The sequence below is a fragment of the Schistocerca americana genome, chromosome 3 (genome assembly GCF_021461395.2).
Source record: "Schistocerca americana isolate TAMUIC-IGC-003095 chromosome 3, iqSchAmer2.1, whole genome shotgun sequence".
NCBI lineage: Eukaryota > Metazoa > Arthropoda > Insecta > Orthoptera > Acrididae > Schistocerca > Schistocerca americana.
This window is the reverse complement of record NC_060121.1, coordinates 347,904,485-347,931,767: the sequence shown is the minus strand read 5'-3', so window position 1 is coordinate 347,931,767 and position 27,283 is coordinate 347,904,485. Positions and strand designations below refer to the sequence as shown.

General features: G+C 43.5%; 1 protein-coding gene across 1 annotated transcript in view; it reads left to right on the top strand.

The window, feature by feature from the left end:
* The first annotated feature begins 5,491 nt into the window (after positions 1–5,491).
* The window catches only part of LOC124607055 (sialin-like), a 94,367-nt gene continuing 72,575 nt past the window's right edge, over positions 5,492–27,283 (top strand). The window contains exons 1-2 of the mRNA XM_047139231.1: positions 5,492–5,578; positions 15,584–15,798. Coding sequence (XP_046995187.1) covers positions 5,539–5,578; positions 15,584–15,798 — 255 coding nt within the window. The 5' untranslated portion in view covers positions 5,492–5,538. The remainder of the gene's footprint in view (positions 5,579–15,583; positions 15,799–27,283) is intronic.

The window sequence follows — 27,283 nt, the reverse complement described above, 5'->3', positions numbered from 1 at the left end:
GCCGGGAATCGAACCCGGGAACCCGGGCGTGGGAAGCGAGAACGCTACCGCACGACCACGAGATGCGGGCAGTGCCGTAGGGGACCGCACCGCCACTTCCCAGCAAATTAGGGACACTGTTGCTCCTGGGGTATCGGCGAGGACCATTCGCAACCGTCTCCATGAAGCTGGGCTACGGTCCCGCACACCGTTAGGCCGTCTTCCGCTCACGCCCAACATCGTGCAGCCCGCCTCCAGTGGTGTCGCGACAGGCGTGAATGGAGGGACGAATGGAGACGTGTCGTCTTCAGCGATGAGAGTCGCTTCTGCCTTGGTGCCAATGATAGTCGTATGCGTGTTTGGCGCCGTGCAGGTGAGCGCCACAATCAGGACTGCATACGACCGAGGCACACAGGGCCAACACCCGGCATCATGGTGTGGGGAACGATCTCCTACACTTAGCGTACACCACTGGTGATCGTCGAGGGGACACTGAATAGTGCACGGTACATCCAAACCGTCATCGAACCCATCGTTCTACCATTCCTAGACCGGCAAGGGAACTTGCTGTTCCAACAGGACAATGCACGTCCGCATGTATCCCGTGCCACCCAACGTGCTCTAGAAGGTGTAAGTCAACTACCCTGGGCAGCAAGATCTCCGGATCTGTCCCCCATTGAGCATGTTTGGGACTGGATGAAGCGTCGTCTCACGCGGTCTGCACGTCCAGCACGAACGCTGGTCCAACTGAGGCGCCAGGTGGAAATGGCATGGCAAGCCGTTCCACAGGACTACATCCAGCATCTCTCCGATCGTCTCCATGGGAGAATAGCAGCCTGCATTGCTGCGAAAGGTGGATATACACTGTACTAGTGCCGACATTGTGCATGCTCTGTTGCCTGTGTCTATGTGCCTGTGGTTCTGTCAGTGTGATCATGTGATGTATCTGACCCCAGGAATGTGTCAATAAAGTTTCCCCTTCCTGGGACAACGAATTCACAGTGTTCTTATTTCAATTTCCAGGAGTGTATAACTGTTCTTGGGAGTCATTCCTACTTTGGCTACATCTATACTTGATGAACGATGTCCTGGAAGAGAAAGCAAGAACTGACTCTCAAATGCATTTATATCGACTCATCGAAATATGTCGTGCATGGAGATTGCGCAAGTCTCTACTTGTGAGAGCAAAAAGAAATTTGGCAATTTTGAAAGTATGTCAATGCACATGCACAGACGTCATCAAGCTAGTACCAGAAGCTCAAAATGTGTGTGCCATAACCTGATAGAGCGTGTCCCCTAATCGGTAGTAGTGAACACCAGTTTTCTTGTAGCTGACATGGTACAGAACTCAGGTAGTATTCTAATTGAAGCGGACAGTGTATGTGGCATAATCTGATGAAGGGTGCTAGCTACTAGGGTTCAATTTATACTAGTTATCTAGCAGTTGACATGGTGCAGAACTCAAATAGTATTCTAGCATGACACGCTGTCAGCTGCTTCTGTTAGAATATTATTTGAGTTCTGCACCATGTCAGCTACTAGTTATTACACCAGTGCATATTCGACTTTTAAATATTTTAAATGCACAACCCACACAAATATGTTCAAGAATACTATTATGGTTACAACACGCTTTTGCAGAGTACTGTGCCCGTCCCCCCTCCCCCCCCCCCCCCCACCTTCATCACACATAGCTGGTGAGGAGAAAGGGGTGGATGTGTATCGCATGGGACAGTGCCTGTGCTTTGCAAAGCGTATTAAGATCATTGATGATATCCTTGATGGGTTTGTGTGAGTTCTGTTTCTAAAAGTAGAATTTGTACTGGAAGAATAGCTAATAATTGACATAGTGCAGAACTTACTGGTTCCTTTAAAATGCTGTTTTACTTTGGTACAAAGATGGAAATGTTGTCATCGATTAATGCACCTTAATTTGTAAGTTAGATCAGTAGTGCGCATAAGGTAGCCTCATGTGTTTTGCAGTGCAGCAGAAGAAATCTTTATGTATTAAATAATACAGAAACTTTTTGGTTCCCTTATGGTGCTATTTTACTTTGGTACAAAAATCGATCTGTTTTCGTTGGTAAGTACACCTCAACCTCCAAGTTAGATCAGTAGTGCCGATAAGCTAGACATGTGTTTTGTTTTGTTGTAGCATGAATCTTTGCGTAATTTTCTAAATATTGTGGACAATTAAGAGCTGTGAAAACATTGTGACAGTCTAAGGGTTTATTGTGTTTTGCACGAAGAAGCATACACAGATCGAATTTTGCTCATTGCCAAGTGTTCCTTAACCAGTGAGTTAATCAGTAATACCACATGTATTTTGTATTCCTGTAACAAATAATACAAACAATTACAGATGGAAACAACATTGTGATACTTAATTTGAGGGTTTATTGTGTCTTGCACCAGGTGGGGTACAAAGATCGACTTAACTTGTTGCCAAGAGTGCCCTAAACTTTAAGCTAGATCAGTAGTGCCACAAGCAATTTAGACTCTTGCAGCACAATAATACAAATAATTTAAGCATAGAAATACAATGTTGTTTTTAATTATAAGAACTATTGTGCCTTACATCAAGTGGGGTATAAGTATTGAACTTTACACGTTGCCAACTGGAGTACAGGAAACAAGATGTGATACATGCTGACTGGATGTTTCGTTTTAATCGCTCGTAAAATACTGGACTGTGAATGGGAGGGCAAAATATGTGTGTTTGTGTGACGAAGTTGTCTCTGTCTCTCTTGCTGTGTGTGTGTGTGTTTTGTACTGTGTTTATCACTATATCGATTAGCCTTTCTGAGTTGGCTTGTACCTAGCTGTCAGTGAGTGTAGCTTGTCTCTCTGGATAGCGAGTGTTCATCATGTGCGCAGGCAGTGCACTTAGAGGACAGTGACTCTCATAGCAGCCACAAAGAAGGAAGTGGTTGTGCTTGGCAGTCTGCCCACGAGTTGAGACCAGGTTGGTAGTACTGGGCCATACCAAGGGAACGAAGTTGTGCATAGCAGTCTGCTTGTGAGTGGAAAGCGGGTTTGTAGCTGCTTGGCTGTTTGCATGCTTGGAGTTATTACGGACCTATTAAAGAAAGTGAGTAGAGCTTTGAGGGAGGTGTTATGCTCAATGGTTGGCCTGTGAGTTGAGAGTGGGTTATTTATGTGGCTGCTTCCGTACATGGAATTATTGTGAGTCTGTTAGTTCAGAAGTTTCGAGATGTGGTAACGTTTGGCTGATGAATTTCTTGATTGTGTGGCTATGTTTGTTCTATATCTGATACACGAAATTATATTGTGGCCATGATGTGTGTGTACATGTGGCGATGAATCTTCAGTTTGAACAGGAACTCCAATCTTTTTAGAGACAGTACCGCAAGTAGTTAAGACCTAGCCAGTGGATCAATATAGTGCTTAATAATGTATTCTGTACACCGAGGTCTCCCACAATTTTTTGGGTGTTTTATAATCCTATGCTCCTTATACAAATACAGGTTCTAAGTGGACAGCTGTCTGTCACAAGTATGTTGATAATTTGTTACTAATTTGGTTTGTCCAAGAGGATTCACGTTATTTTATGTTTGTTCTATGTTACAACTACGTTGATAAACTGAGTTAGTAATTATTTATCTTCACAGGGATCCACAATACATTATGGATATTTTGCAGTCTTACAGAGCCTGAATAGGGTAATGTGTTCAGCGACTGCGGGGCTTGTTAGATTTTGTATGTTAGAAGTAATGTGTCTGTGACCTGGACAGTTGCATCTGTGATAACTTCTGTTGCTTATAGAAGGCACAGCTGTCTCAGTTGCTAATGCTAAGGGTTTTCAGATTACTTGTTGTGTGATTTCTTGTGCCCTGCATTTGCTGACAGACTGAGGTTCCAGTACCTTCGAATAGTATGCTCGTTATGAAAGTGCTCCTACAAGCAGAACGTGCTATTTGCCGTTGATAACAAGTGTCTTTATTCATTTGAGTGGTCTTACGAAAATTAGTCTGCTTTAAACGAGTATATATGCAACTTGATGCTCTTCTCATAACACCATTCTACAGTGTACTTGTTAAACTCAACTACTACGCAAATATTTGCTCAACTACAGAAATTCTTTAAACTTCCTACTAAAGCTTACAATGCCATTTCGTTTCAAAAAATCGAGTTAGCATCACCCACGAACTTAATGACGCTGTATCTTACCTCACCAGACGTCAAGATACAGTAAAAGCTACGTCTTTGCCAGTTTAATAGTGTATGTCTGAGACTTTATCTACAGCAAATCTAAGATATAAACGTCTTTGTCTAGATCAGTTCCCAACAGCACCTAAGCACTCTTCAGACTAAAGATCAAGATAACATCTTGTGTTTTCAGGGCATACTTCACTATCCACGAAGTTCCAAAAATTCTGTCTTGATCTGCCCATCAGGTCTCCTGATATTTCAGTGTACTGAACCATTCATGAATTATTGGGAATATAATCATTACGTGGGATACCCTTTACGTAACGACGGGTGAGAGCATGTGTCTTCCTTGTGATATGCTGCTAATTTTAGTTCAAAATAGATCTCATGGAAGACTGAACCATACGTGTCACTACTGCTTCGTCCATTTACAGTCTGTTACGGGAAATATAAACGAGTGTTTCTTATAATAGTGCAAAATGCTTAAAACTCACTTTTTTTCCAGACACCATCATTCTCATTAGACACAACTGACTGGCAACTCGCGAAATTAGAACGAAAGATTCCTTTCTTATACTGCACAGCATACTGCAGACACGTAGACCGGTAACGCTAAGTGATTTAACGTACGAGATTCGGTCTGCAGTGCGCCTTCGTGTGAAGATAGATGTTACAGCTCATACTATTTTTTTCGTCGGCAAAATACGGGGAACTGTCAGGTACTTAAGCTTATTGTTCCTTCATGGAAATTTTGCCACTGCGCTTTTAATGAAGGTGTCTTTAAGCAACAATGAAATCCTTTATTGTACATACAAATTCATAAACGCTGAAGTTCGGTAATAACTTTCTGTAACAGGTATCTTGCTGCTGCTCTGCATCACGCTTGATTTGGGCGTGTACTACTATTTATGCGTGTAACCCGACATCATCTTGCTGATAAATTTTCTTTCCGTCGAGATGAAAACTGAAACCCGCGAGTAGAGGCTTGTGGATGCAGATGTACGCTCCTTTCTTACGACACGCAAACCACCAGTGGCATCTTGTTTCTCCGTGCCTTGTTTCGCCAACAAAAGAACACGAGTTTCTTCGCCATTACCAGGAATGAAGTGTCAGTTGCAAAAGGGCGCAAAGTGACAGTTACACGATTCCTGGCAGCGATAGAGGTACCGGGTAATAACTCCAGCGCCTCATCTGCTGCTGAAACACAAAACACGATATGGAAACATACCTCTTGCGCTTCCCCTTCGCTCCTCTCCTAAACACCTGCCGCAGTCGACAAAACGAATAGAACGAGAGACACGGAAAAGGCGCAAGCGCCGTGCAGTCAGGGGCACGCCATTCGCGCAAGAACTCTTCAGCAGGGGAGTGGTTTATTTTAGCAACAGAATGTCCACAGATGTAACGAAGCCGCCGCAGGATAGCGAAGGTGAGCCGTTGTTTACATTATGTTCGGATCGCAAATTTTTGCTTCCTTCTTTGTTCCTTTGTTTTGTCCGTTTAATCAGTGCTTTTTAGTTCGTTAATCAGCCGCACTCGGTGTTCATGCCTTCTCATCAGTTCAGACGTTTCTCATGGAAGTACCGTCGTTTCCTCACTTTCTTCTGATCATGTAGTGGTAGCTTTCTTTTTAAGTTTCACCGTGAATCTGTGCACTATTACCAGTGTATCAAAAGCTACAAGATTTCTCATATCTTTCGTGCTATTCATTTCCTGTAAGGCTGCCTTCAGTTTTCTAACCAGTTAATCAGACCTTGTTTCGACTGATAATATCGCAAGGTTATGATGAGTCTGTTGATGCCCGTTCTGTAAATACGTCCACAGAGTGCCGAAGGTCTCTCGACAGTGTGACACTTGTTTGTTAGGGTGTAGAGTCATACAAAAATGATATGGCGGGCAGGGTGGAAAGCAATCTGCGGCTGTCTGCTGATGATGCTGTGGCATATTGGAAGATGTTATCGTTCATCTACATGTACATCTACATGGCTACTCAGCAATCCTCACTTAAGTGCCTGGCAGAGGGTTCATCGAACCATTTTCATACTGCTACTCTACCATTCCACTCTCGAATGGCGCGTGGGAGAAAGGAACACCTAAATCTTTTCGTTCGAGCTCTCATTTCTCTTACTTTATTATGATGATCATTTCTCCCTACGTAGGTGGGTGTCAACAAAATATTTTCGCGTTCGGAAGAGAAAGTTGGTGATTGAAATATCGTAAATAGATCTCGCCGCAAAGAAAACCGCCCTTGTTTCAGTGAGTGCCACCCCAACTCGCGTATCATATCAGTAACTGTAAGAAGATGCAAGATGACTTAGAAAAAATTCTACTCAATGTGATGAATGGCAACTAAATTTCAATGTAGAAAAATGTAAATTAATGCAAATGAGTAGCAAAACAAAACCTGTAATGTTAGAATACATGTTAGTAATGCACTGCGTGACACGATCACTTCCTTTAAATATCTGGGCGTAACGTTGCGAAAAAATATGAAATGGAACGAGCATGTAAGTATTGTAGTAGAGAGAGTGATTAGTCGACTTCGGTTTATTGGGGAAATTTTAGGAAATGTAGGACATTAGTGTGACCTATTCTGGAGTACTGGCTGAGTGTTTGAGATCTCAACCAGCTCTGATTAAAGGTAGACATCGAAGCAGTTCAGACGCTGGCTGCTAGATTTGTTACTGATAGATTCGAATAAGACGTAAGCTTTACGGAGACGTTTCGGGAATTCAAATGGAAATCCCTGGAGGGAAGGCGACGTTGTTTTGAGGAACGCCATTAAGAAAGCTGAAGCTGACTGCAGAACGACTTTTACTGCCGTCGACGTACACTTGGCGCAAGGACGAGGAGAATACGATAAATGAGGGCTCATACGGAGGCATATAGGTAGTCGTTTTCCTTTTCGCTCTGTTGGAGAGTGAAACAGGAAAGGAAATGACTGGTAGCGGTACAGGGTACCCCCAACCCTCCCCCCCGCCAGCACCGTAAGGTGGCTTGCGCAATATGTATAGATGTAGTCGTATTCTCATCTCCATTCAAATTCATTTTTTTGTGTGTAGAACCAGATGTTTTATGTTTTACTTATAATTCCCCTCTCTTTCTTTTTTCTGCAACGTTACGGTGTCACCAAATACAATATATATTTATTATGCATACAGATGTTAAGCAAACCAACTGGCGGCTTTTAAAGTCACGATTTTGAGATGTGTGATACTTTTTTTTGATTCATTAATTTATTTTGTAATATGGCAGTTCTTCCTATGTTGGCTCACGGTCCGCTTATTAGCAGTATGACGTTGCAAAACTTTTGGCGGAGGATGCCCGTGAAATTGTTTCATATTCCACTTGTAATTCAGTTTTTTTTGCGGTATAGACGAAGATTACACACATAGTGGGTCTTTTCGTTAGAAATCTACAGGTCTGCCTTGGGCGCTAACTTGCGTAGTTTTTCTGTGAGAGGCGATGCATTTGACACAGAATTCGTATCAGAATCATCACTGTTTCTTTGTCCCTTCACCCATTATCCCCGTTGTCGTACAAGTTTCTTTAGTGTCAGAAATTTCAACATGGTATTTCACTTTTGGTATTGTATATGAGAAAGTGTGACAGATCATTTTTATAGTGTTCAGTGTGCGCTCTAAATTCTCCTGAAGTGCTAAAAACGATCTGTCTCTCTCACAGCTGAGAATGTATCCAAAGTTGTCAGTTCGCAATTGTAAATAGAACGGGCTCTGTCTCCAATGATGGTTTTATAATATCTGTAATGCATGATCGATTTCGACAAAGCTAATACCTTCTTCAGGTGCACCTTAAAATGTACATCTAATCGGTGTTAGGTATTATTTTTCCATAAAACATAGCTGGCTGTTATCAACGAACAGTAATGTGGTCAGCGACATATCGGCATCTTAGATCCATAGCTCAACACACCTGGATTGGCCTAAATTATCCAACGCCTCAGTAATGTTTTAGATGGGATATATGTCAGTTACGTTCTGGTATCGGTAATCGCAGAAGAATCTGTATTTCTTGGTACTATCTGGTGATTTTTACGGGGCAATGACGACACTTGCCCTCCATGGGCTAATAACACTACGTTCTGTTACGCCTTCTGTCAGTTGGTGGTTAATAAATTCCTCCATTAATGATTGCAGGTGCTTCGTCTCGTGGTATGGGTTACTGTAGAGTGAAGTATTACTACCAGTAGCTATATAATGCCGTGTAACTGGTGTCGCTGCTAACGGATCGTTTCTATCGAACAAATCCATGAATTGTAGTAATAAAGCTGCCATCGTTTGTCCATCACCCCCTTGCAAATGATTCACATTTTTAAACAATGCAGATGCGCTAACGGTTTGTTGGTTACTCTGCTCATCTCATAAACTATCAATATCTTTTTCATCCAGAACATCTAAAGTGGCAATCATTAACTCGTTTGGTAGACTGACCTCGGCCACGCCAAAATTATCCAGGTTAATAGGAAGTATAAACTCATGGCTTTTATATCGGTAATACACGCCGTGATATTGTGCTCACAGCAATGCATTTCATCAGATTCTTAATTACTCAAAAGTGGCTCTACAACATACAATGCCTTCTGTGGTAAATCGGTACCTACAGAAATCAAAACTAACTTTCCTGGGTGGTACATCATCACGGGAACCAGTTCTTAGCATACGTGTTCGTAGTTCAGTTAGCAAGACCTTCACAATCAGTGCAACTTGCGAAATTACTTCGCCTGCGGTTGTTCTTCACTACGGAAAAAAAGTTCCAACTACCTCAATTATACACCGCAAAAGATCGATTTTAGCACGATGTTTATCATGGAAGTTCAGTCCGAGAATTGTAGAATAACTTTCACCAATATTTGAGAACACTTACGTGTTCTCACGAAAGCTCTTTAGACCCAATGCTAAAGTCGAGAAGTATTGTGACTAATGATTTCAGTCATTGTCACCTACGCCACCTAACCCGTAACGTTGAGATCTTCCTGAGTAAGAGGTCCAGACTAACGATTGACACATGCCCACCTGTGTCCACTAAAAGTATGTTCCTTAACCTGCGTTAAGCTGAACAAGCAGCATTCCGTCTCTGCATACATCCGTGGAATATTATGTCCTACGGGGAATGGCTCACGACGGGCGATGCCTTCCCATTTTTCATTTAATGGACGCTTTTTCGGTTGCCGTTTTCCTCGCTTATTACTCCTGTATTCTCGTGCCTTGTAACTGACTCACTCCCGCTCGTAGCACCCCGGTTGACGACACTGCTTTTACAGATGCCCCTTACGTCCGAATCTGTAAAGAGTTCACTTCGGACACGAAGTCCCGACGGCCATTACGTCCTTTTGTAGCAATATTGTTTTATACTACCTATGTGGCGATCCTAATAGCTGCGGCCAGATCGGATGAATTCTCCATCCTGACTCTGTGTGGCATGTCAGCCGAGATACCCCGTAAGAAGATACCGAGAGCCCTATTGTCAGCTTCATGTAAGGTGACTGCATCAGCCTCTGCACTCTGCATCATCTCATACCTTTGCGCATCGATCTTTCGGATTGTACCAGAGAAGGATTCTACCGACTGATGTGGTTCTGCACCAAATAATTTAGTTTTTCCCTGAAGAACCCCATGCTATTCTGTTTCCAGTAGCGCTGGGCAGGGCATTAGGTAGCCGCTTGAACATTTCTGCCTTAGTAAATGACACATCACATATGTTTCAGCCTTGCCCGTAACTTATCCATACGCAAATATGTTTCATCTGCCCAGTTGCTTAATTTCACGGTAGCTATTACATCATTAATGAGTACAATTAAATGCTCCACTGATTTTCTGGAAAAGGCGTTATCAAGCTGGCTGCTAACGGATTCACAGAGGGACAGGGTACACTCAACACTGATTTTACTTCTCCTGATTCTGATCGAATCTGCTGCTGAATAGCTTGTAGCACTTCTACCTGACTACATAATCCCTCATTGTATGCCTTCTGCTGAGCATTTACTGCTAATAACTTAGTCATTTGTTCCGATAAAGCAGCAACAGACCCACCTGCAGTGGCTGCACGTATGTCTGGTATTTTGCGTTTTCTACAACTTGCATTACAATAACAGAAGTAATGGGAGAAAACTACAATTATAACACTTACTCCGGTTCATGGCCCAACATGAATTACGATAGTCCTGTGCTAAATGAACAAATGTCAGATATGATTGGCATAGTATCTTATGGCCTAATGGTTCAACTGGCCCTGACCACAATGGGACTTAACATCTGAGGTCATCAGTCCCCTAGAATTTAGAACTACTTAAACCTAACTAACCTAAGGACCTCACACACATCCATGCCCGAGGCAGGATTTGAATCTGCGGCCGTAGCGGTCGCGCGGTTCCAGACTGAAGCGCCTAGAATATGTTGTGCAGCAATAAGCTCTAATCTATGTCAAGTCTGCAGGCCCGTGCAGTTAAACAAGTGACACTCTGAGAATGCTACTGATGCCCCTACGACTCGAAATGGCCGCACAAAAATAAACACAACTTAAAGGCGAAAAGAACAACGCTCGCGTATCACACAGCACTCCCTGGGCCGGCCGGAGTGGCCGTGCGGTTCTAGGCGCTACAGTCTGGAGCCGAGCGACCGCTACGGTCGCAGGTTCGAATCCTGCCTCGGGCATGGATGTGTGTGATGTCCTTAGGTTATTTAGTTTTAATTAGTTCTAAGTTCTAGGCGACTGGTGACCTCAGAAGTTAAGTCGCATGGTGCTCAGAGCCATTTGAACCTAACTGTCCCTGGCTTGAAGTACAGACAGTGACAATGGCTGACGCTGCAGACGTGGTTCCATTGCCACCAAAGTCCTGAGGTGACAGCAAATTCTGTCACAAATAGGTTTAATGTTCGGTTGGCTGTGACCGTTATGGATGCAGGATAATGAATCGTGGAGCACCGCAAGCTAATGAGACAGTATTAGATAATTATACGTTTAGCAACTTTGGTTTAAAAATGGAATCAATTCTCTGTTGTGATAGCAGCGAGGAGAGTAGCGAACGACCCATGCAGGAGTATAACACGGTGATTCATTCAGCTCAACAGTCTCTTGAGGCTGTGAGCAAGGTCACAGCATCAACAGCGGCGCGTTATGGAATAGGTGGTCCGGCCGGCAGCAGACGTTACTCGCCCAGCAGCGTTTCTCGACAGTGGGACAGCACTTTTTACTCGAGCACACTTCTGGACGTCGAAGGAAGTGCCCTAGTAAGCTTCCAGCGGTTCTACATGGGACGGCGATGATGGTGCAGAATTACATCATGGGCTCTCCAACAGAGGAAGGCCATGGACACCAGCATTAGTTCACAGTTAGGGACAGCAGCAGCTACCGGTATAGAGACAGTGTGATAGGGCACCAGGTACCATCAGCTTGGGCCACAGTGATCTGGTGATACAAGGCATCAAGTCTTCACATCAGCAGACTAGACTGGATGCAGTCTCGAAGTAGTCAGCACATCACAGATTCTCCATAAAAGCTGGCCAGCTGCAAATGCAGTCAATAGAAGGTCTTGGGAGCCCTAGTATTTATAGTGGTTCATGAACGGCAACGACATTTTTTGGGGGGAATTTGTGTTCAGTTCTATGGGATCAAACTGCTGATGTTATCGATCCCTGAGCGTAAATACTACTTAATCTAACTTTAACTAACATACGCTAAGGACAACACACACACCCATGCCCGACGGAAGACTCGAACCTCAGACGGGCGGAGCAGCGCTAATCGTGACAAGGCGCCATAGACCGCGTGGCTACCCCGCGCGGCCGGAACGACGTTATTCTTTGGTAAGCATGACTGAATATGGCCTGATTTTCTGGATTCATCAGCGGTCTTCACTGCAGTTCAGCGTCTGAACTGTGGCTTTCAGCTCTTCAATTTGGCACTCTCTGCAATGTCAGTGGCTGGAAGGCATTCTTTTGTAAGATTTATGTGTTGTTACTGCACCTTGCAGTGCTGTCAGACAGGCATTATTTTCCCTTTACAGTGAAGTCATATAGCTGACGTGATCATTCGGGCGTCTCGCTCAAATGATATGCGGCGTGTCTCGTCACTGGCTGGGATGAACGTCAAAAAATTTTACATTCATTTAGTATATTTCATGTGGTGCAGTGATAACAACGATTTTTAAAATTGTGGCGTAATGTCGTCCGCAGTAGAGCAGTTATGATGAAATATAATGAACTCTGAACAACGAAGAAAACGAGTCGACTCAAAAGAAGATAACTGAACCTGTGTGAACAGAAGGATTGTATTGGTTAATGCTTACAGGAGCACAGCATTGAGGTACATGTTTAAATACCAATCTTAATGGCACAGTATACTGATCATTTTACTAGCACTCTAATCAATGCACCAAGTTTTGTATACATGCATGTTTTAGGAACAAACGTGCTACGCATAAAATAACACATAACCTACCGATACGCGTCGGCAGACATATTCAAGCCATTTAGTGTCTTATATACTTTGGCGATATATGATCTAAATCGATAAATTACTTATGTTGAAACATCAAATGTATTTGTTGCCCTACCAGAATACAATGGAAATGCCCATTACGATAGTAAATTTTTGATTAGATACTAAGTATTGTGTAATAAGAAATGAACTGTACACGTATGTGTGACTGAAGATGGGGGTCACACCCAAAACTGGTGTGACAAAATAAAATAATTAATAACTACTTACTGATTACTGTCTTTATAGCATTACCTATTCCAGAAGCTAACTCAGAATTCTAAAAATTCGTTATGGATAAAATAAAAAAAACCGATAGCTGGCTATTTTATTCTTGAGGAAGATCTCACATAAATTTGCAGTCTTTTGTTCATCACGCATTTTCATTTTACTTTTGTTTACATTACTATATTCCAAAGAACCATTTTAGCGCAAAGTGTAAGATTAAGATACGAGTCAATATGCACAGAGTGAGATAGCTAGGCAGGCCACCCAAACTACATTGAGACATGAGTAAATATATGAAGTGCGGGTTTTTCTAAATTACACACAACAATGTGGGGTGTTCTCTGATGTGCCTAATCATTTGTAGTTTACGAATTCGGACATCGACTTCTTTTAAAAGTGAAGCACATGTTTTTTGTGACATTGGAAAAGTCTTCATAAGCGATTTTAAAAAAAAAAATTGATCAAACAGTACAAGGTAACAGTGACATAAACTACAGTCCAAAGGTCAGGAGAAGAGGTTCCACAAATGGCTTCCCTGCTCCACCAAGTGTGAGAAAAAAATAGCTCAAATAACTCTAAGCACTATGGGACTTAACATCTTAGGTCATCTGTTCACATAGATTTAGAACTACTTAAACCAACTAACCTAAGGACATCACACACATCCATGCCCGAGGCAGGATTCGAACCTATGACCATAGCAGCTGCGCGGTTCCGGACTGAAGCGCCTAGAACCGCTCGGCCAAAGAGGCCGGCTAAGTGTGAGAAAAATAACTCAGTTTGAGGTTCGTGTGTTTATTATGATGATTGCACGTGAAATGCTTAAAATGTTGATCCTGAACATTTATACGTGATATAATGTGGTTCTTGGATGACAGTTCTACAAGTTGAGTTTCATCTCGACTTATCACAGAAACATTACCATATTACACCGTGTTTCGTTTGTACAGCGGCCGTCGATGCTTCGTTGTAGACCTCCACGTACAAAGGTCGTGAGATATTAAGTCTGGTGAGCGAGAAAGACATTTTATGTTCCCCAAACGACCGATCCAGTTGATCTCCAGATATAAGTAAGAAGGTCTAGTATTATATATGCAGAATGGGAATTTCTAGTGGGAGGTATTCCAGTAAACACTGCAGCTTATTTGTTGGGAACTGTTTATACCAGTGGCTATTTAACATTCTCTCAATAAAATGGGGCCATTGATATTATTCTTGAAAAGCCCACACTACACGGTAGCAGACCAAAGTCGTTGTTTATCCAATGTTTGCAGCCAGCATAGATTTTCAGTTGAAAAGTAGTGCATATTGCTAAGATTGATTTGCTGTGGTTTGTAAACGATGCTTCATTGGTAAACCAGATCCTACACAGAAGTGTCGCATTACTTTGCTGTTTTGGTAGAACAAATGTGGACAGCTATAATTGATTCTGAAAGCCACTGTCATAAAGCAGATCGTGGAGCAAACTACGGAAAGGATTAAATGCATTTATTGTAGTATTTGAGGAACCGTTCTCTGGCTACTCATACTCATATAGTAATAGCGAGTATATTCGACTATTGCTAAAATGATAGTTGCATCTCTCTCAGCTGCTATACTTTTCCATTGGTGTATTTTTTCCTCAAACTTCCAGGCCCGTTAATTATTATTTTGTACTGTTTGCAGAAAGTATGTGAGGATGGGCTAACCTAGGTAGCTTACCCTGTATACAGTAAAAAAATGAGGACCTGAAAAATAGCTCACGAAAAAGATTTGTGGCAGTTTAATGAAACTTTCCAAACTACTGTTAGGGACTCTTACTCATAATGAGCTGAAAGCGTTGAAGACAATCCTTTCCAGATGTGTTTGAATATCAGTGATTTACCATCTACTTTTTAAATTTTGCCGGTCGCGGTGGCCGAGCGGTTCTAGGAGCTCAGTCCGGAACCGCACGACTGCTACTATCGTAGGTTCGAATCCTGCCTTGGGCATGGATGTGTGTGCTGTGCTTAGGTTAGTTAGGTTTAAGTAGTTTTACATTCTAAAAATGGTTCAATTGGCTCTGAGCACTATGGGACTTAACTTCTGAGGTCATCAGTCCCCTAGGACTTAGAACTACTTAAACCTATGTAACCTAAAGAAATCACACACATCCATGCCCGAGGCAGGATTCGAACCTGCGACCGTAGCGGTCGCGCGGTTCCAGACTTTGCGCCTAGAACCGCTCGGTCACTCCGGCCGGCTCTACGTTCTAGGGGACTGATGACCACAGATAATAAGTCCCATAGTGCTCAGAGCCATCTGAACCATTTTAACTTTTGTGAAAAGGCTTCTGAAAATTTAATCTACAGAGGAGCACACTTTACAACAGCATTATAATAGGTAAAATTGGTGATTTGAGTGAGTTGTCAACATAAGCATAATATAACTGCCTTGCGTAAACGCTTTTAAAATGGAGAATATGTAGGCTTGAATTATTGCTACTGCAAGAATATTGTGAAATAGCAAACCGCTATCTAGGGAAATCTCGATTCTTTCGCTTTCGAATTCCGACACATGCCTGTAGATGTTTTTCGTTCTTACACGAGGCATAACACGATCTACTGGTAAACAATTTTAATTGGCAGTAGTCTGGTTTGAATGATTCGAGCTTTGTGAAAGACTAAGCAGTGCAGATATACTGCAGAACAGCGGCTCATTTCGATCAAAGTCGGAATGGTCTATGCCTTAGGGTTCTGGAAGACGCGCTACACGATACTGGTGCTGAGCACGCTGGCCATGGGCATCAGCTACGCGACGCGCGTCAACATCTCGGTGGCCATTGTCGACATGGTCAACGGGACGGCGCTGCGGGAGAGAGAGGCCGCCGAAGGGACCCAGCTGGTCCGTGATCCGGACGCCTGTCCAGGAGAGCAGGTGGTGCTCGAGGATCCCACTGGCCGCAAGGTGAGTAGGATGCTGAATCTCCGTTGCTGGACCAGCACCAGGGACTGAAATCCGTTCTTTTTTACACTACTGGCCATTAAAATTGCTACACCACGAAGATGACGTGCTACAGACGCGAAATTTAACCGACAGGAAGAAGATGCTGCGATATGCAAATGATTAGCTTTTCAGAGCATTCACACAAGGTTGGCGCCGGTGGCGACACCTACAACGTGCTGACATGAGGAAAGTTCCCAACCGATTTCTCATACACTTACGGCAGCTGACCGGCGTTGCCTCGTGAAACGTTGTTGTGATGCCTCGTGTAAGGAGGAGGAATGCGTACCATCACGTTTCCGACGTTGATAAAGGTTGGATTGTAGCCTATCGCGATTGCGGTTTATCGTATCGCGATATTGCTGCTCGCGTTGGTCGAGATCCAATGACTGCTAGCAGAATATGGAATCGGTGGGCTCAGGAGGGTAATACGGAACGCCGTGCTGGATCCCAACGGCCTCGTATCACTAGCAGTCGAGATGACAGGAACCTTATCTGCATGGTTGTAACGGATCGTGCAGCCACGATCCCTGAGTCAACAGATGGGGACGTTTGCAAGACAAGAACCATCTGCACGAACAGTTCGACGACGTTTGCAGCAGCATGCTCTATCAGCTCGGAGACCATGGCTGCGGTTACCCTTGACGCTGCATCACAGACACGAACCTGGGTGCACGAATGGCAAAACGTCATTTTTTCGGATGAACCCAGGTTCTGTTTACAGCATCATGATGATTGCATCCGTGTTTGGAGACATCGCTGTGAACGCACATTGGAAGCGTGTGTTCGTCATCGCCATACTGGCGTATCAGCCGGCATGATGGTATGCGGTGACATTGGTTACACGTCTCGGTCACCTCTTTGTCGCATTGACGGCACTTTGAACAGTGGACGTTACATTTCACATGTGTTGCGACCCGTGGCTTTACCCTTCATTCGATCCCTGCGAAACCCTACATTTCAGCAGTATAATGCACGACCACATGTTGCTGGTCCTGTACGGGCCTTTCTGGATACAGGAAATGTTCTAACGCTGCCCTTCCCTGCACATTCTCCAGTTCTCTCACCAATTGAAAACGTCTGGTAAATGGTGGCCGAACAACTGGTTCAAAAATGGTTCAAATGGCTCTGAGCACTATGGGACTTAACATCTATGGTCATCAGTCCCATAGAACTTAGAACTACTTAAACCTAACTAACTTAAGGACATCACACAACACCCAGTGATCACGAGGCAGAGAAAATTCGTGACCCCGCCCGGAATCGAACCATGGAACCCGGGCGCGGGAAGCGAGAACGCTACCGCACGACCACCAGCTGCGGACGCCGAGCAACTGGCTCGTCACAATACGCCAGTCACTACTCTTGATGAACTGTGGTATCGTGTCGAAGCTGCATTGTAGCTGTACCTGTACACGCCATCCAAACTCTGTTTGACTCAATGCCCAGGCGTTTCAAGGCCGTTATTACGGCCGGAGGTGTTGTTCTGGGTACTGATTTCTCAGGGTCTATGCACCCAAATTGCGTGAAAATGTAATCACATGTCAGTTCTAGTATAATATATTTGTCCAATGAATATCCGTTTATCATTTGTACTTCTTCTTGGTGTAGCAATTTTAATGGCCAGTAGTGTATATGGTTTGACGACAAATTTCTGACACCAGGCTGTGCCAGTTCCACACAAATACTTTATCTCTGTACATATTTTATCGTCTTCGTCGACAGGAGGAAGGACTACCCACCACCCTCCACCCCCACCCAGAATATCTTGTTAATTGGTAGGCAAATTTCGCTTTTTATTCGTGTTGTTGTTGGTGCTCCAGTCTGAAGACTGATTTGATACTGCTTGTACAAGTCTCTTGCTCTCTAATTAACTAATGAAACCTAGACCTATTTGCATCTGCTCGCTATGACAACGCTTGGCCTCCCTCTATCCCTCTACAATTTTTACCGACCCTCGCTTCTTCCCATTACCACACTGACCACTTCTTATTACCTCAAGTTTTGCCATAAGTTTCTCTTCTCCGCGATTAGATTTTGTTTATCTTAGGTTTTATGTCCTCCCTGCTATAAGTACATAAAAAGCAGATTAGTATAGGCAAAATGGCCATTCGTGGCCAAGGTAAATCTACTATCACGAGACATAGTGCTTCATTTGAGGAAGAAACTTCTGAGAGTGTACGTTTCGAGCGCAGCATTGCATGGTAGTGAAACGTGGACTGTTGGGATATCGGGACGGAAGAGAATCGAAGCGTTTAAGATGTGGTTCTACAGAAGAATGCTGAAACTTAGGTGGACTGATAAGGAATGAGGAGGTTCTCCGCACAGTCAGCGAGAAAGCAATATATGGAAACACTGATAAGAAGAAAGGGGTAAATGGTGGGACATCTGATTAAACATCATGGAAAAACTTCCATGGTACCAGAGGGAGCTGCAGAGGGTAGAGACTGTAGACTAAGACAGAGTAGAATACATGGAGCAAATGGTTGAAGATTTAGGTTGCAAGTCTTACTCTCAGATGAAGAGGGTGGCACAGAAGAGGAATTCGTAGCGGGTCGCATAAAACCAACCAGAAGACCGATGACTCAGGAAAAAAGTTCTTTATTAGGTATCTGATAGCCATCAAACCTTCGGCTCTCTTAATGAATAACTTCCTCCTCAATATATCCCACATGGATATCCAAATGCAGGACTGTTTTAGATCTCAAATATTTTACAGGTCTAGTTCATGAGTCGTACTTTTCTTCAGTGTTTAAAAATTGAACTAAAGTACGAGGGTTGTCCAGAAAGTAAATTCCGATCGGTCGCGAAATGGAAACCACTGGGAAAATTCGGTACAGCTTTGCAAAGGTGTGTTGGGCAGTGTCTCTAGTATGAGCGTCGAACGTGTGGCGTCGCTCTTTTCAGTTTTGAGTGAACAGTGAGCACTTAAAGATGCGTGGGAATAGCGTCTCCCGCCAAGTTTGAGGGCCTGGTTAGAGATTTCGCCTGTGTCATGTAGCCCACATAACACAACTGTTGAGCAATTCCTTTTACATGCTAATTCTCGGCCGCACACTACAGGGGCAGTGAAGACTCTCCTGCAGATTTTCCGATGAAAAGTGCTTGATCACCAACAATACAGTCCGTAGTTGGCTCCCCCTGAGTCTCATCTCTGCTCACAAGAACCGCTGGCTGTCAAGAGAAAAATTTTCCACAGACAATGAGCTGCAGACTAGTGCAGATAACTGGCCGAAAGCACAGGCGGCTGCTTTCTATGACGAGGATATTGGAAAATCAGTATAACACTACGACACCACTCGAAGTTGGAGCGGCGACTGGTTTTCACTGTGGTTCCCATTTCGCGACCGATCGGAACTTACTTTCTGGACAACCCTCGTAATATTGAGAGATTGACATACAGGATTGAAAACATATACAAATAAGTTTTGTTTGAGAAAGTAAGACTGGTACCGCTGTTTATGGTGAAAGAGGGTTGTGTGTCGCAATATTCATCTGTTCATGGTATACAAAAGTTGAAGTATGGTTGAAAAAGGTCATGTTTTTGGGAGGTTATCAGCAAGTTGACGTTGTTTCTTACAGTGCTGTTGTAATGAGAGTCGTGGATGTAATAGAGGTTGGACATTAGGAAGCAAGCGTTTGCACAGGTATGTAACGAGCCCGCGTTCTGTGGAAAGATTAGGTCAGGGAAATAAATACGTGTTGAGGGCAGGATGCCTTATGGAACAGCAAGCAGCTGTGAAACAGGGTGCGTAGTGGTTAGGAGGAATTATTTGCTGGACAGTTTATGGTGTGATTCTGTTTTCTCCCAGAAGTGCCAGAAGTACGTAATCCCTTTTCATTGCTGCACTGTCTGATGAGTATTTGGAGACGTATTAGTGGACATTGATAGGTTGTGGATATTAATAGGTTGCACTGTCGTGCTGATACAATCAACCATCGGCTCCGAGCCTTTCCTCTACTATATGCAGTACAGTGTGCTGTAAACTGTGTCCATATACGTCCTCATTTAGCGTTTCCTTAAGCGCAATATGGAGTCCACACCCTAACAAAGATAAACATCCCGATACCATAACATCACTTTCTCCGTATATGACTGTTGGCATTAGATGTAACGTTCTTCAGGCTTTTGCCAAACCCAGACCCTTACATCAGATTTCCAAAGGGTACTGGCGATTCATCACTCCAAATCACTCGTTTCCAGTGATATACTGGCCAGCGGTGACGGTCTTGACGCTACCAAAAGCATCGTTTAGCACTGACTACAGACTTGTGTGGCTTATGAGGAGTGCTCTGCCAATGTATCCCATTCTGTTTATCTCCCTACGCACAGTCACAGCACTAGACGGACCGCTGGAAGCTCACACGAACTCGTGAGTAGTGTCTTCTCCTGATGCCATGCGAAGTCTTGCAACAACCCTACGCAATGCTCAACGGCCTTTCTACATCAGTGAATAAAGTCTGCCGGTCTTGGTTTAGCTGTGCTCGTTCTTTAAGTTTTCACTACAGAGTAACATCATCAACAGTCGACTTGGGTAGGTATGGAAGACTTGAGACGTACCTGACTGATTTGTTACTCAGCTGCCATCCGATGAATAGTCCACATTGGAAATCAGTGAGCTCTCCATTTTGCTGTTAGGGTTACTGGTTCTCCATTGAGCTTCAGTACCGGATACTCTTAGGTTTCAATTTTGGATGAAGTCTTAACACTTGATGTTTTACGTTCAATCTTCTTGCTTCAGTTTATAATTCGTCTTTACGTATGCCTGCCATTACTTGTTTCCAGACTTTATAAATGTATATGTCTGACAACCTTTTATTATACCGAGTTTGCTCGTGACGTGATCTATTCCGCATTACGTAAAGGTGTTCAAAATCGTTCAAATGGCTCTAAGCACTATGGAACTTAACATATGACGTCATCAGTCCCCTAGACTGATAACTTCTTAAACCTAACTAACCTAAGGACATCACACACATCCATGCCCGAGGCAGGATTCGGACCTGCAACCGTAGCAGCAGCGCGGTTCCGGACTGAAGCACCTAAAGGTGTCCGGATACCTTTGAACGTATACTGTATATTAAATAAAGAGACATCGGTATCAACTTCGTCGTTTCAAATGGTATTATAGTAATTTCTGCTGATAGTATCGTAGTTATAACAGATACGAATCCAATGGCGGTTCACGCTTGAAAATCTGATTACTAGTTTCGGAGTAGCTTTAGTAATAGCTTTAATAATTAGAACTGTGGATTTATCTGTTCTGAACATCAAACCGATTGCTGTCTTATGCCTAAATTCTTGACTCGATACCCAAATAAGGAAATCGTTACGTCGGATAAGCAGGAATCATATTTACACCGAAATAATAGCGGCTTGAAAAGGGGCACAGAGGAACTGTGTAAAGGCAACTTGGTCGTTTACTGATGTATTGAGCCCGTTGGACGCTAAAATCCGGCAGCTCACCCGCGAACTATTTCATCAGAAGAACTATAGCTCACATTCAGTCTGTGTCGACCGCTACGGTCGCAGGTTCGAATCCTGCCTCGGGCATGGATGTTTGTGATGTCCTTAGGTTAGTTAGGTTTAACTAGTTCTAAGTTCTAGGGGACTAATAACCTCAGCAGTTGAGTCCCATAGTCCTCAGAGCCATTTGAACCATTTTTTTTTTCTGTGTCATTCACATGCGTCGAGTGCTGTATGTGTGTGTGTGTGTGAATTCCTAAGGGACCGAACTACTGAGGTTATCGGTCCCTAGACTTACACACTACTTAAACTTAAACTAACTTATGCTAAGAACAACACACACGCCCATGCCCGGCAGGGCTCGAGCCTCCGACGAAAGGGGCCGTGTAATCCGTGGCATGGCGCCTCAAACCGCGAGTCCACTCCACGCGGCGAGAGGTGGATAGTTAAAAAAAGTCTTCCAAACCAACAGAAACTAGATGCATTATTTCTTTAAGGAAGACGTAGAAGGACCTCTATGAGAACAGCTAAGTTGCACGCAATAAAGTGTCCCAGCAGATGATATCGAACAAAAGTGACAGTTCATCCAACGTGCAAAGAATAATTATTGGAAGTTTACTGGAATGCTAGGTAAGGTGCAAGCCTGCAACGAGCGCTGCGAACGAATTACGAGGGGCGTTCAGTAAGAAATGCAACATATGTTTTTCTCGGGCAATTTCGACTGAAAAAGGCGGAATTTGCTGTGGGATATCGTGGAATATTCCCGCTTCAGCTCCTATAGTTTCAAGAACTTCCGTTTGGTAGCGAAGCTATATTTCGCTTTCAAAATGGCCCCTGTAACGGAGGTGGGTTTCAAGGAGAGAGCTTTCATTGAGTTTCTTTTGGCAGAAAACTAGAACATCGCAGATATTCATAGGCTTTCGGGAATGCTTACAGAGACCTGGTAGTGAGCGAAAGCATGGCGAGTCGATGGGCAAGGCGCCTACCATAATTATAACTAGGTCGAGCAGACATGTCAATCTCCCGCATGCGGACCGGCCGCACGCATTTGTGACTCTACAATGTTGGAACGTGCGGACATTCTCATTCGAGATGATCGCCGAATCACAATGGAACAACACCTCGCTGCACAACTGGACGTCTCTGTTGGTGGTGCTGACATTCTCGTCCACCAGTGCAATGATTATGTCTGAAGTCTATTTTGCTGCCCGCAGGAAGTTCAAGAAACGATTCAGAGTGTTCATAGTCACAAGAATGCAAATGAACTTCTCTTTCTCCGTGACAATGCAAGGCCCCTCACTAGTCTTCCCATCCAAGAGGAACTCACAAAACATTGAACTGTTCTTCCCAGTCCACCATACAGCCCGTATCTCGCACATTATTACATCCATCTGCTTCGCCCAATGAAGGATACACTCCGTGGGAAGCAGTACCTGACTGGTGCGGAGGTTCAGATGTAGTAGGACGTTGTCTCCAACGTCGGCCACCAGAGTCGTACCATGCAGGCATACAGGCACTGCTAGTAAGGTGGGGTAAGCCTGTCGCATTAAAGGGAGATTGTAATTGAATTACATTTTACTGGAGACTTATGAGTCAGAACTTTATCTTCCGTGAAGGTAGAAGCTGAAGCAATGAATTAAAATTTGTACTCCAGATGGGACATAAACCCAGGTCTCCTGCTTACTAGGCGGATGTGCTGACCACTATATCAACATAGTATTGTGGCAATCACAGATGCACAGACTATCCTAGCCCAATTACCTCCCTAATGGTGATTACGTTGAAAACTGGCCTTTCGTAGCCAAAAGAGTGGGGAATAGTATGCTGTATTGTAATTCTGAATGAAATCAGTCTGCTTTCAGAAAAAAAAGTGATGCGGTACCCATTGAACGCTCCTCGTACCTGTTCTGGCAGCTGTTGCTTGTAGCCCATATGTGGCTCCACAGAAACTGCAAAAACCTCTGGAATAAGTTATCCCAGCATTGTTCGCATTTTGTATGCAAACTCTTTCATGTGCCACTTGACCAGCAGGAAAGAAGGAGACGGTTGAAAGCTTCTCTTTTCTCAGAAAGTCTCTTTAATTTTCCTACAGGTATCATCTATCTTTTCCCTAGCTATGTATGCTTCTACATCCTTGTATTTCCCTTACAGCCAGTCTATCTTTGCCATTGTGCACTTCATGTCAGCCTCATTTTTTAGAAGTCTTCACACAGTTTTGACCGCTTCATTGACAACATTTTTTTATTATCTCCCCTCGTCAATTAGATGCAGTATCTCGTACGTTATCCAAGAATTTCTACTGGATTTTGTACTTTTGCCTCTTGATCAGCCATCTTCAGTACTTCATCTCTCATGGCTCTCCCCATTCATTATGTTTTATGTTTCTTACTTTCTTTCCAGTCAGTCGTTGCCTGATGCCCTAATGCTCGCTCTGGAATTCCAAACAACCTCTGCCTCTTGCACCCTGTCCAAGTCACATCGCCTTGATTTCCACCTGCCGTTCTAAAACCAGTAATTTATGTTCAGAGTCCAAATGTGCTCCTGGAAATGCTTTGTAGTTTAAAAGCTGGCTTCGGAACCTTACCATTACTAGTCTACCTGAAACCTTTCTGTGCCTCCAGGCCTCTTCCACGTACATTTTGTGATTTTTAAGCCAAGTGCTATGGATGATTAAATTATTCTCTATGCAGAATTCTACAAGATGGCTTCCTCTTTTATTGGTTTCCTCCAATCTATGTTCTTTTATTTTTTCCTTCTCTTCCCGTTCCTACTATCGAGTTCCATTCTTTCAACACAATTCAATTTCCGTCTCTCTCAGTAATTTCTTTTATCTCATCATATATTCTTGCAGTTCATCACCTAGTAGGCATAAAGCGTGTTCCAGGAGGCATAAAGGGTGTTCCAGGAGGAATGATCAGTATACAGGGATATCCTAGGAATGACCGTTCGAAGCAAAAAGCCTAGTAAACATGGGCTAGAAAATGCATACGCTGAGAGCTACGAGCACTTGTCCAATAGAAGAGAAGTGTTTCACAGTAGCAAAGATGAACAAGTGCTTATAATTCTTAACATACGCATTTTAGAGCCCTTGTTTATTATATTCTCTTCGAATGGTCGTTCTTTAATATTGACCATTTCTCCTGGGACACCCTGTGTAAGCCGGCCGGTGTGGCCGAGCGGTTCTGGGAGCTTCAGTCTGGAACCGCGCCATCGCTACAGTCGCAAGTTCGAATCCTTCCTCGGGTATGGATGTGTATGATGTTCTTAGGTTAGTTAGGTTTAAGTAGTTCTAAGTTCTAGGGAACTGATGATTTCAGATGTTAAGTCCCATAGAGCTCAGAGCCATTTGAACCATTTGAACCCCGTATAATCTTGTCCTATTGTGGTACGTATTGGCTTAGTGCCTGTCGTGGCTACGATAATGCATTCACTGTGTTGTTTATGGAAGATTACCGACAGTTCTACTTTCCTATTCATTATTAGACCTACTCCTGCAATACTCCTGTTGGATTTTGTATTTATAAACCTGTACCCAACTCCCTTCCCATGCACATCGCTAATTCTCTCGCTAATTACCTCTATATCTAACTTCAGTCTATCCATTTCCCTTATTAAATTATCGAGCCTCCCATGTTCCAACACATAGAATTCCAGTTTTGCTTTTTCTGATGACGACACCCTCGTGATCGCCCTCACTGGGAGATCCGAACGGAACGCTATTGACTGTACAGTAGAGCAGCATGTCCTCGCGAAAAATAACGGCAGGCGTTTTCCCTTGCTTTCAGCCGTTCGCAGTACTAGCATAGCAGGGCCATGTTGGCTGATGTTAGATGGCCAAATCACTCAATTATCCAGACTGTTGGCCCTGTAACTAATGAAAAGGTTGTGTCCCTCTTCAGGAACCATAGCAACTCAGTTGCGGTTCCGCCTACGGTACGGTTATCTGTGTCAAGGAGCCACGCAAGCCAACCCATCTCCATATCATCCGTTTCTCAGAGAAGGCTGTAATTATTATAGCTATGTAGATTATACCTTATTTCGTGAGGACTGTTCCACAGTTTATTTGAGTGAAAACAGAATTACGAAATACTAAATGCTCCAGGAGTTATCTGAGACGAATAGCTTAGCACGTAAAACTGGCCCGTAAAGTCAACACATGAACACAAAATGAAATGTAATATATTGAATATGATTTCTCACCTTCAAAGTAGGTACTGAAAGTGTCCTTCAGCACACATGTGGCCACTCTTGAGGAGATTCATATCATATTTATCAGTTTTTGTGTTGTGATGCTATTGATGACATCCTGGATCCTGGTCTTGAGTTCTTAAATTGTGTGTGGATTTGTTTCGTATACTCTTCCCTTTAACACTCCCCCAAGTAAAAGTTAGAAGTGGACAAGTTTGATGACTGAGGAGGTCACAAGTCTTTGCTGATTGTCCGTCTGGCGTAAACGTCTCATGCATACGAGGCAATGAAGCAGCTGCTGTGTGGCATGTTGCACCGATCTGCTGGGAGTAACACAACTGGCGGTCCTCTTCTGTCAAGTGCGAATAAAACTCGTCCAGGATTCCCAAATACTCGTTACTCTTCACTGTCGTCTCAAAGACTATGGGTCCCATAACGCGTATGGCGGAAATAGCACAAAATGGCACACCAAACACCAATCTTCTCGTCATGCTAGGATATCTGGTGGATCACGTTTGGATTTTCTGTCGACCAATATCGGTTGTTTTGGGAATTTATGTACCCAGACAGATGGAACGACGCCTCGTCACTCATGATGAGCCTTAGTGGGTCCAAGACACCACTGGCAACATTTATCAACAGCCATGAACAGAAATGCACACTGTTCTGTAGAGCAGACTCCTTCAGTTCTTGCACAGTCCCCTCAAACCACGTCTGCAGCTTCTCTCACTCACATGAACCTGATGAATCAATCTCCTGGTTGACTTACGAGGACTTCTTGTCATTATCTCCTGCACCTACCTCTCTAATTCAGGCATGCAGGCAGGTGGTGGTCTAACGAATAGAGCATTATCACACACTCACACTAATCTGACTTCTCACAACGAGGCCTTTTTCTCAACTAGTTTCGACAAGTTTCACTGGCTGCGGCTGCAGCTGTCTTACACAGCAAAAAAGTTCCGTACAGTGTCCGTACATCAGAAGAAAATGGTTAGTTCGTACGCGACTGTTTGCACAACGTTTCTGGTTTTCCATTATTATTGACTTGCACGCACGAACTGGAACATTATCGTTGCGTACGACGAGGCGCTTTTACGTCCCGCATTCTGTATATCGACAGAAACGTGAACGGCCCATTCCTATGCCGAAGGAAGAAGATGGAATTATTATGTTGAAATTCATATGTTGCAAAACATATTCTGTGTTTTGTAGGACAGAAGCTGGTAAGCCTAGACGGTCAAGATGCCGAGCGTAATATTTTGACTTTTCCGTCTATACCCTGTGCAAACCAAACAATACAGATAGGAGCAGAAGTTACTGGAAGCAATTGGATTTGCGACGAGACAAGAAGATTTTACTAACATTAGCATGTTGTAGAAGCGTCATGTACATGTGATATTCGGCCTTTGAGCAGTATTATGGCTGGATTTAGATTATTCTGGTGTCCAACTTGTATAAACAGACTAATGAAATATTTAGAACTTTTCAGAAATGGACACAATGTTTGCAAGCAGAGGGAGACGAGTTGCATTCCAGGCAGTTGCGGTTTCACCGTAGGAGTACATTCATATGGGTTCTCCCACATAATGAACATCACATATTTATATCATACAGTTTCCAATAAAATTATAATATCCAAGTACGCTGTGATTCACAACTTAAAGTATTGGTTTTACAAAGCTGTTAATCTGCTTATATCTTTCCTAGCACCTAATTTCGCATTTGCGGTAAAGAGGGGTTATGAGCACATATGATTGAGTCCTGGGAGTGGGAGGGGGCTGTGGTTGGAGAACC